Below are 11903 nucleotides of genomic sequence, written 5' to 3'. Positions count from 1 at the left end.
GCAAATTCCAGAGAGTTTGAAGCCTGAGCATTCACAGGTACCTCTGAAAACTGCTGTCCAAAGTATGAGTGACAATAACACAGTGTGCATACCAACACCTACTAAGATGTCCACAAACATTTGTTCTGCAGTTCCAAGGGACAAAGAGAGCCAGGTTCAGACCTGGAAAGGATGTTCATATCCAGCTGAGCCCAGAACCTGATTTTTAACTGTTCTGAGGTCACATCTACTGACACAAATCTGCAGGTTTGGTTTAATGAGAATGCTAAGTGAGTATGGCAAAACGAACCTGAGAATTTATTAGGTTCATCAAACAACTGAAAGATGGCACTCTTGCAATATATTCAAAATACTGCATTTCAGTGTCTCTAATTTCATACTGTTTTCATCTCAACCTATAACAAATTTAAAAGGACCTCTGCAGAGTAGCTCTGCTTCCATCTTTCACGTAGCATTAGAGAAAAATCATCTACTGAAATCAAGAAAGTGGATTTGTTCAGCTATGTCATGTGTTATTTCATGTAGTAAAGGACAAGATGCAACTGGAGGAGAGAAAGGAGTTAGAGAGGCTAACAGTCTTGTAGGTCTGTTGCATCTCATGATGCATTGCTGGATTGATAGATTACATACAACAGAGAATATTAACAGGAAGAGGAAGATAAACTTTCTTGGCCAAGTTTGATAGTCCCTGCCTGTAATAAGGTACTCATGAAGGAGAGACAAACATACATACATTTATAAGGAAACACAACCAAAGAATACTCTTTGGAATACTAATATACTTTTTAAAGTCTTTATCTCTTGCATCATGATAAACTTAGCACAGTGAATTCTTGAAAGAGATTATCTACACTAGCAGGATATGGTACAGAAAAACAGGAGACAACTATTAAAATTACAGTGAACTGGAAAAAACTGTAAAGAATTTGCAACACGTACCAAGTACTCCAACAGTCTTCTGAGAAGCTGTATCAGAAATAACAGACCTAAGAACATCAGCCACTCCAGGTACAAATATATATAGGTTGTGCAGCTGGCGTGAGGAACAGGGTTTTAGTTTCTATGAGCACAAGACCTCATTTGAAGACTGGCAACTGATTGGAAGAGATTGGATCCACCTCACTAAATGGGGCGCACGTGTCTGCCAACAGGCTGGCCAGCCTGGTAAGGAGGGCTTTAAACCAGGAAAGATAGGGGAAGGGCAGAGTTACAGATACCATGCAGTCAGCAAAACAGGGCTCAACTGGGGATCCCTCAGGCACTGGCATGCAGGCAAGGAAGTGCCTACAAGGCTCTTGCCTGGGGGAATTCCTATGGGGAATTCTCTTGCATCCTTTCCAGGAAATCAGCATGCTCAGATGCCTCTCTGAAGCACCTGTACACAAAGGCACACAGCATGGGGAATAAATGGGAAGAATTAGAGATCTGTGTGCAGGCGCAGGGCTATGATCTCAGTGCAATTACAGAGACATGGTGGGAGAGCTCGCATGACTGGAATGCTGCAATAGATGATGCTCTTTAGGAAGGACAGGTCAGGAAGGCAAGGAGGGGGAGTCACCCCTTATTTGAGCAAGCAGCTGGAATGCATGGAGCTCTGCCTAGCAGTGGACGATGGGCTGGCCATAAGCCTGTGGGTGAGGATTAAGAGGCAGACTAATATGGGTGACACTCCTGTGGGTGTTTGCTACAGGCCACCTTATCAGGAGGAGGAAGTAGATGAGGCCTTCTACAGACAGCTGGAACTAGCCTCACGATCACAGGCCCTGGTTCTCATGGGGGACTTTAACCACCCTGACATCTGCTGGAGGAACAACACAGCAAGGCATAAGTAATCCAGGAGGTTCCTGGACAGCTTTCTGACACAGCTGATAGAAGAGCCAACAAGGAGTGGTGTGCTGCCAGATCTTGTACTTACAAACAAGGAAGGGGTGGTTGGAGAGGTCAAGGCTGGGAGCAGTCTTGCTGCAGCGACCATGAGATGGTGGAGTTCAGGATCCTGCAAGGAGGAAGCAGGGCAATAAGAAGGATCACAACCCTTAACTTCAGGAGAGCTACTTTTGGCCTTTTCAGGGACCTTCTTGGAAGAATCCCATGGCATAAGGTTCTAAAAGGAAGGAGGGTCCAAGAAAACTGGTTAATATTCAAGGATCTCCTCCTCCAGGCTCAACAACAGTGCATCCCAATGAGCAAGAGGTTGAGCAAAGGGGGCAGGAGACCTGCATGGATGAGCAAGGAGCTCCTGACAAAACTCACACAGAAGAAGGAAGTATAGAGAAGGTGGAACCAGGGACAGGCCACTCGCAAGGAATATAGGAATGTTGTCAGAATATGCAGGGATGCAATAAGGATCTTCAGTAACAAAAGGAAATGAGGGAAAATGTGGGCCCACTAATGAATGGGGCAGGGGCCCTGCTGGCCAAGGATACAGAGAAGGCAGAGAGACTGAATGCCTTCTTCGCTTCAGTCTTCACTGCTAAGGCCAGCCCTCAGGAATCCTTGGCTCTTAGAGACCACAGAGAACCTCTGGAGAAAGGAAGACTTTCCCTTGGTGGAGAAGGACCAGGTTAGGGATCACTTCAGCAAACTGGACATCCACAAGTCCCTCGACCACAACAGGATGCACCCACGAGGGCTGAGGGAGCTGGCAGATGCCATTGCTAGGCCGCTCTCCATCATCTTTGAAAGGCCGTGGCAATCGGGAGAGGTGTCCGGAAGGACTGGAAGAAAGCAAGCAAACATCACCCCGTTCTTCAGAAAGGGCAAGCAGGAGGACCCAGGGAACCACACGCCACTCAGCCTCACCTCCCTCCCTGGAAAGGTGATGGAGCAGCTCATCCTGGACACCATTTCCAAGCCCATGAAGGACAGATCCTGACAGCAGTCTGCATGGATTCACAAAGGGGAAATCACGTTTAACCAATCCGATAGCCCTGTATGATGGAATGGCTCGCTGGGTAGATGAGAGGAGAGCAGCGGATGTTGTCTACCTTGACTTCAGCAAGGCTTTCGACACTGTCTCCCACTACATCCTCACAGGCAAGCTCAGGAAGTGCCGGCTAGATGAGTGGACAGCACGGTGGGTTGAGAAGCGGCTGAACGGCAGAGCTCAGAGGATCCTGACCAGTGGTGTAAAGTCTAGTTGGAGGCCTGTAGCTAGCAGTGTCCCCCAGGGGTCCATACTGAGTCCCATCCCCTTCAACTTTTGCATCAAAGACCTGGATGAAGGCACACAGAGTGCACCCTCACCGAGTTGGCTGATGATACAAAGCTGGGAGGAGTGGCTGATACACCTAATAGTTGTGCTGCCATTCAGAGGCACCTCGACAGGCGGGAGAAATGGACCAGCAGGAGTCTCATGAAGTTCCACAAAGGGAAGTGCCAAGTCCTGCACCTGGGGAGGAATAACCCCAGGCACCAGGACAGGCTGGGGGCTGACCTGCTGGAAAGCAGCTCTGCAGAGAAGCACCTGGTCACCCCTGCTGGGCGACAAGTCGACCAGGAGACAGCAATGCGCCCTCGTGGCCAAGAAGGCCAAAGGCATCCTGGGCTGCGTTAGGAAGAGCGTTGCCAGCACGTCAAGGGAGGTAATCCTCCCCCTCTACTCAGCCCTGGGGAGGCCACATCTGGAGTACCGCGTCCAGTTCTGGGCTCCCCAGTACAAGAGAGACATGGAGCTACTGGAGCAAGACCAGCAAAGGGCTACTAAGACGACTAAGGCACTGCAGCATCCCTCATATGAGGAGAGGCTGCGAGAGCTGGGATTCTTCAGCCTGGAGAAGAGAAGACTGAGGGGGCATCTGAAAGGAAGGTGTCAAGAGGATGGGGCCAGATTCTTCTCCGTGGTGCCCAGTGACAGGACGAGAGGCAATGGGCACAAACGGAAACACAGGAAGTTCCATCTGAACCTGAGGAAAAACTTCTTTTCACTGTGAGGGTGACTGAGCACTGGAACACATTGCCCAGAGAGGTTGTGGAGTCTCCTTCCTTGAAGATGTTCAAAAGCTGTTTGGACATAGTCCTGGACACCTGGTGACCCTGACAGGGGGGGTTGGACTAGATGATCTCCAGATCATCTCTTAACCATTCTGTGACACAGCTTCCCAAACACACATTAACAAGAATTAACTTCCATAAGATTCCCTAATAGATTCAATTATTGAACCATGCAAAAAATGAAATAGTGAAGATAGTCAGCTTTTTTTAAAATAGGGTTTTTTGTTTTTGTTTGTTTTTTTTTTTTTTTTTAAATGGAAGCTACCCCTGGAAATGAGTAACTTCAGATATTCTCTTAAAAGTCTGTAAAAACAAGTGTATTTATTACATTTCAAAAAAAAAAGAATTTGAATGAGAGTTTCAGCTAAGGGGTTTTTTTGTTGGTGTTTTTTTTTTGTTTAAGTTCTGGCTTGTTCAAAACACAATCCCAAGCCTTAAGTATAGTGTTTTCTATGGCAAACAATTATTCACATAATTCAATTATTACACTTGCATTATAGAGCATACCACATCCATAGTGCTGCAGAGATGCAACTAAGCATATCATGTGGCCTCCAAAACCAGTATAAAATACACAAGACAAATCACTGAGATTAACCACTGAGTTATTCATATGTGCCATACAGATACCTAAAAAGCAATTTTACTTGCAAATCAAACAACTGTGATATCAAAGTCACTGAAGCACAATAGAAATAAAATTCTCTTGGTGGCATTTCTACCAAATAAATAGTTACAAAAATAAGTGGAATAAGTGTTATCGCAGTTTACTGTTGTATAGGAAACTAACTTTTCCTACATTCTGGGTTAATCATTTCTCAGACTTTTTAAAATAAGTAGGTAGATGTGACTGAAGTAATTGCACAAATTGTTAGCAGAAGGTTACATCTTTTCATGCTTTCTTTCTCAATTGCCAGTAAATTTTAAGAAACTTCTTCTTTCAATAAAATGCTATGAACACATACAAGGAAATCCAGAAGTACTACAGACTCTTAGAGTATTGGGTAAAAGTACATATTAAACTATAGTCCATACAGAAATAAAAGCTGAATAGTGTTATAACTTGAAAGATAGCAGACTAGATGTAAGCTAATGGGTAAGACATAGCAGACAGTAAAGTGCACAACCCAAATAATATCAGCAACTTCCAAACATTTCTTGCATTACACTAAGTAATCTTAGATTATATTTATCAATTTTCTAAACTTGCTGACATGCTTTAAAATGATAGGACTAGATGTACAAGTCCTAAAAGATATTGCTAGTATATAATTTTAGTGACATGCAGCAGAGACAATGAAAATAAACACTACATTTGAACTGGACAAAACTCAGAATTTGTAGTTGATGAGAAAATTTGGTTTTGCATCATGGAAAAATATAGCACTTGTGTGAATCTAAGTTTCACACAGTACTAAATCATTAGCAGTTTTTGAAATAAGCATTTCATCTTTCAGTATTTTAGTAGTAACAGTGCATGTTATTTTATTGATGTATCACCAATAATGTAAAATTATTAAACATATATAAGTGCACAAACTTTTAAATAAGAAGGAAAACTTGGAATTATATAAATTTGCGGTTATATTTCCCCCCAAAAAAACATTACAAGTTTTCCTTTAAAGTATTTTTCAAGAACTTTCCATCAAATTAACAACTGCTGTGGACAAATCACATTTAAAATGACATTTTAATCAAAAAATATTATTCAATCAGTATTACAATGCCTGTGTTATTTTCTCAAAATGCTCAATGGTGTTTTAAAAAATATGATATTTGTATAGAAAAATATTATGTATTTAGTAACCCTTCAGTGCAATAAATTAATATCATCTGCCTATAAATAGCACACATACATAATATAAAATGAATCTGTGGAAAAAAATGACTAACAGAATCATAAAGTATGTTTGTTATTTCCACACAAAAAATTAATAAACTGTTATAGTCTGTCAATTTTTTCCTGGAAAAGCCAATTAAATTCGAACATTTGAAATACTCCAATAATGTAATGCAAGACCTTTCCAGGAAGGAGTTGCTAATAGTGTTATTGTCTTAAATGAAATCTGGGAGAATATATTTGGAGACAGCTACTTTTAATATCTTACACAGACATACTTAAATATGACTGCCACATCAGAGGGCTGAATAGAAATACTAGATTCTGTATGTACTATGTAATATCATAATTCTTCCTTGTCTTGAAATCAAGAATAACATTTAAAATAAAAAAAGTATAAAATGATCATCATGAATTGCTACATTCTTATTAATTTAAGAAAAGTCATCTCTGTCTTTTAGAGAAAGAAAAGCATTTAGGGCTTTCCATTTAAGTTCTTCCACACCTAACAATTCTCCTCCACCTCCCCCCCCCCCAAAAAAACCCATATCATTTTAAGTATACTCAGAAATTAGTCAAATGTGTAGAATTCTAACTATACTAATTCAGGCTATTCTATCTCAGGGCATCCTAGTGTTAAGAGTAATAGTAACAAGAATTTGGTATTGCCTATGGCTAAGAAACTGTTAGCCCAGAAAACAAAGCATGCAACTAAAGATGCTCGCTCTCAGTAAATGTCCTGGCAGTTCTGGAGTCCTTTCTATGTGGTATATTACACTCAAGAAAGTTGCCCTGAGTTACTGGATTTCCCAAAAGCTTATGATCTTCAAAAGTAAAATGGCAGCTGGATTGATCCATATGCATTATAATAAGCCACAGGAGTAGCTCCAGAGAAAACTGTAATAGCATTGTTTAATACTGTGTAAGCTCCTGTTCTCTTAAACAAATACCACTGATAATTATGTAACTTAAATTATTATTTTTTAGACTTCTGATGGTACACATTATTTTGCTAAAAAGTGACAAAGTTTACAATAGCTTGAAAACCCCATGTCAGGCTATTAAGTAATTTCCATGCTATTCTACCAATAGTACAATAAAGGAACAATACAAGTTTTAAGATCAAAGGAATAAAGCATATCAGGGAAAAAAAGAAATGACATAAGAGGCAACCAAAGTATAGAATTAAGTATTTCCTATCTGAAGGCAAAATCTTACACATTTCAGACTACTGTGAGAGATTTGGGAGGTTTGTTTTGTTTTTAATTCATATACTGCACATTCTCCATGGAAATCCCTTTCTGTCTATACATCTTTTTAATGCAAAAGTTTTTACAAAAGCTATGATCTGCAATAGCTTGACTCTAGAGATGGGATTCATCTGTTCCAATATAGGTATCTAAAAGTGGAACCTTTAAATAGAACTTAGCCATTCTAAGTTCTCTTGGTAGAAAAAGGACAGAAAGGTACTCCAGAACAATTCACCTCTTTGTACAATAACCATATCTAACATTAGTCTGAAGAATCACCTTTTGGAGAGGTTCATTTATCTCCACTAACTATCAAGAAAGCTTAGGCTGAACAGCTCAGACTTTGGCATCTAGTTTTTAAAGAAGGAAAATGAGGTGACCTGAAGCACATTCTATATGCTTTTTATACTGAAACATATCAAAAAATTAAAGTTGCATTTAGAAGCTTACTTTTTCTAACCAATATACATGGGTTATAAACAATATACACAGACACACACTGAATATATATATATATTTTTTCACACTGCTTGATGAAAATGAACTTGTGACTTTATTTTAAAAATATATACAACATTTTTCAAATTCAGTAATATATGCTTTACTACAATCCAGTTTCGTAGATATGGTCAATTACTAAATCTTCTTATATAAGTGGTTCTCTAAGGAGGGTAGAGATGAAAAGTAAGAGATTAACTTGTCTAATGCTGATCTAGGATTAGAAATTACCAGTTATCATGTCCAATACAGAGTAAAGCAGAGACAGGAGCCTCTAGGAACTTAGACATCACCCTGATTAATTTCTTCCCTGTGTGCTGCTTTAAAAAAAAGTTACTTCTGTAAGGAGACTCATTTGTTTTCAGTGCAGTTGACAGATTAATTACATAACTATATGTGATATGAGCTGGCACACTTTCTACAAAAAACTGCTTTTAAACCAAGAATACTAGAAGCAACATATGGAATTTGACTATCATACCCAAGTAGGGGGATATCAACTATGTCTTCTTCTATCAAAAGTAGTAGTCTATCGTGAAGATCTTCCTCACTGTCAGGATAATATTCCACAACAGCTGTAACTTTAAGTCCAGATGCAACAGGTTTTTCTGGATTTTCCACAATCAGTTTAAACTACAATTTAAAAGACAAGTATTGAAATTAATTTTAAAACATTTCTAGATTTAAAAAACCTACACATAGGGATCTTTTTCAGCAGAATACATAGTTTGATTTAAAATTCACAATTGATTTAAAAGTATGCAAAGTTTTATAAATACAGACTTTTTAATCAAAGGTCAGACTTTTTACAGTAACACAGAAAGACAGAATGAATACTAAACCATCAAATTACATGGAACTGTTGATTTAACAAAATACTATTTGTAGCGCTTCCAAGAGAGCTCTAGATTTTGCTACTGCTGCAGTAACCTTCTGCAACAACATAAAATGAAGTCAGCTACTGTTTAACAGAGAGTCTTTCTAGTATCTGAGAAAGTATCAAGGATTAAGTCTCAATCCAAAACCAGCAACAAAAGGAGACAGTGTAAGAACGTTCCTGTTGGTCTGACCCATCTTCAGCCGGGGTCTATAGAAAGTTTCACATAGAGTTCACTGAAAGGCATACTGAAAATATGCCTGAAAGGCCTACATATGTCCGTTCTTTTTAGGGCCAGAGGAAAGGGAGAGAAACAGAAACAGCAGAGACCCAAAACACCCTTTTCCTCCCTCTTAAAAAAGTCTGAATTGGTCGTTGTCCGGATATCTGCTTATATTCAGCATCCCCTGCATAACTCCATCTTTCCTTGAACAGAAAGATGTGAGCAAACCGCTAGCACCTAGCAGCAATCCAGAAGCTCCCACATTCCTAAAACTTTAGAACAAGGTCTAAATATTCTCCAGAATTTCAGTCTCTTTACAGTTCAGATCAATCTATGCATAACAGGTTTCTACTGTGGATGTCAGAGAGTTTCAGTATAATGTTTATTTCTGAAAGAGAGTTGTCCCAGGAGTCTTTTAAGTTTACTGTTCTAACCTGTATCTGGAGTATGAAAACATACAACTTACTGTTCATTGCATTGTCTGAGCATCTCCTATTCCGTTAAAAGTTTCACAGCTTATAAATAATATAAATATTAAGCTAAAGGAGACTTGTTACATAATACTAAACTATGGGATAGTTTTTGAAAGAGCAGCAAGTAGTCATGTTTTAATTTTAAACTGTAAAATTCATCTCTTCTCTAAAGAGGATTAAACAGCCATGCATATTCATTCTCTGTAAGGGAAAATGAATATACTGTACTAAAAAATTTTTGTGAAATCTGTTGAAAAAACTGCTTTGTGGACTAAATACCTTGAAACCTATTCTTTGGCCGTGTACTGTGATAGCTCAAGGAAGGTTATTTTTCATTTCTTGCGTTCTATGAATGTAACGCCTCAGAAAATTTACAGGCAAGAGTCATATGCTTCAGAGCCACGTGCACAAAGACAGTAGTATGGAATGACAAAGAGCAACAGAACAGAACTTTCTGGAACTGACTATGTAAAGTAGATCCCCATAATTGTCATCGCATGCCTAATACCTGTAAAATATTCAGCATAAGGCATGAATACCAGTATTCACTCACAGATGCACTATCTCAAACATTATAGCTGAGTAATCTTTTTTCTAAATTGATTCTGCCTCTTCACTTCCAATGCACAGGAAGAAGTGATGAATAAGGCCGAGGAAAATCAACAAAATGAGGAATAAGCACAGCCCTACCAAATCAAGCACTCACAACAGCTTCCAACTCCCTGCAAAATTCTTCACCAATAGTGTAAAAACCAGGCTGTATAAATCAAGTAAATTTGCTCATTTTAGGGAGAGATAAAACGCATATAGAGTTTTCACCAGTCTTCCCCTAAAAAAAGCAAAGGCTGACTGTTCAGGTAGTGAAAACTCCAAGGTACACAATTAACTGATAATAATTTTGATGACCAATTCAGAGTATACTTATTCATAGCTTAAGCTTGCTGTGAACAGAAAGCAGCATCAGCTTCCATTCAACTCCCAAAGCCTACTCAAGGCTTTGATCCTTACATTGAAAGCAACTGATGATAAAATCTAGCTCAATAACGGACCAATATAAAGCTCTTAACCACAGCTAGGCTTTGCTGGGCCCATATAGGTCACAAGTCCAGAGCTAAATTGCTTAGAACTGCAAATAAGCATTTGCTTTTAAAAACTCTGACTATGAAATGTTTTTTCCACAATTAATGAGATAAATGTAGAATCAAACGACCTTGAGAAAAATTATGAAACAAGCAAGCAAAACAAAAATAATGCTACCCTCAAAAAAATTTAGAATACAATGCAGATATTAAGTAACAGAACTATCGATCAACACTGATCAAATTCCAGCAAAAACAATTACAAAAGTTGCATCCTTCAGCTGCTCTAGAATACTTACAAACTTGGTATTCAGATCTATAGCAAAACAATCCTTGTCTACGTGACCCTCCCTAGCAAAAGAAAAAAAAAAAAAAAAAAAGAGAGAGAGGAACTCATGGGCCTTTCGAGGAATAATATTTCCAGACAGCGCAAGAAGCTCCAGGAAAGCTAAGCAGCGTTTCTATCAACAATGGACTCTCTGTAGTCAGACATACAGGAAAGTTTAACTCCTAAATTACTTCTACTGAAACTACGGATTTAATGATTTGGTAGAACAAGGAAGCCCTTTTCAAATTGCTCATGATCTCAAGAAAATAAAGAGATGAGAGGACTGGACCTCATTTCATTCTGACTTACAGGCTTTAAAGAAGCAGCTCTTTTTCTGGTATCACAGAAATGCCCTCTACACTTTCTCAGAAGAAGCAAATAAACTAACACTCCCTCCCTTTTTCAGGGGTTGTCACACAAGAAGTAACTCAGATAACTTTGGCTCTAAGAGCTGCCTCTTATTCCTTCCAGCTTATCCAGTTATTAATTTAATTTCCAGCACTACTTGCAAAAGTCAGTGAGTCTCATCAGCTATCAGACTTCCATGGCAGCATTTTCCATTCACAGAGGCTCAATGCAAACAAGTACTACATCTACCTGAGCAGCCTCTTACAAGTGGCCTACCTAACTGGGCAAAGCTGCCAGCAGAAGCTCCCCCCGCAAAAAAATCACAGAAAGTGAAAGCACGGCCTGAAGACGCTTTTCCCTCTGGGAATGCTCTGTGCCCCAGAGGCTAATTACGCAGGCTACTGCCCAAACACAGGTGCCGCCCCCGCTGACCTGCGGCGGGGGGCAGAGGGTGCTCGACGCCACAAGCCTTCCGCCCCCACCGGCCGGCCGGGCCGGGGGAGCAGCCGACTCCCGCCGCGGGGCTGAGGCGCCCCCACTTCCCTCTCGCTCCTCCCGGCTACCCCTCACCTGGGGCCGGCGCGGCGGCAGCAGCTGGAGCCGACAGCTCTCCCCCCGCCGGTTTTGGACACTGAGCGTGGCGCGGTAGCGGCGCCCCGGCACCGCGTCTGTGAAGCGCAGCTCGGCCGGGGCGACGCGCACCCCAGCCACGTCCCGCCACCCCCCCGCCATGGCGGCCCGATCCGGCCCGGCCCGGGTCGCCCTGGCGGCCGGCGCGGCTTAGAAACGACCCCTTAGCAACGGACGCAAAACGCTGATTGGAAGCAGAGGAGCGGTCCTCCCAAGCCCACCAATCGGACGAGCAGCGCCGGGGAGGTGGGCGGGGCTGTGGGCAGGGGGCGGGCGGAGGCTCGCCCCTCAACGGTCGCCCCAGAGGAGCGACGCGGGACGGGTGAGAGCGGAGTGGGTCCGCCGTTAGCTGGAGACGTACCAA

The 11903-nt window shown here is 41.2% G+C and overlaps 1 protein-coding gene across 3 annotated transcripts in view; it reads right to left on the bottom strand.

Annotated features, from left to right (window-relative positions):
* The window catches only part of CFAP47 (cilia and flagella associated protein 47), a 360791-nt gene extending 349150 nt beyond the window's left edge, over positions 1–11641 (bottom strand). For all 3 annotated transcript variants that reach the window (XM_068916942.1, XM_068916957.1, XM_068916948.1), the window contains exons 1-2: positions 11480–11641; positions 8063–8214 (exon numbers count right to left, since the gene is read on the bottom strand). In XM_068916942.1, coding sequence (XP_068773043.1) covers positions 8063–8214; positions 11480–11641 — 314 coding nt within the window. The remainder of the gene's footprint in view (positions 1–8062; positions 8215–11479) is intronic.
* Positions 11642–11903: the final 262 nt, after the last annotated feature.

The sequence above is a fragment of the Struthio camelus genome, chromosome 1 (assembly GCF_040807025.1).
Source record: "Struthio camelus isolate bStrCam1 chromosome 1, bStrCam1.hap1, whole genome shotgun sequence".
Taxonomy (NCBI): domain Eukaryota; kingdom Metazoa; phylum Chordata; class Aves; order Struthioniformes; family Struthionidae; genus Struthio; species Struthio camelus.
This window is presented reverse-complemented; position numbering and strand designations above follow the sequence as displayed.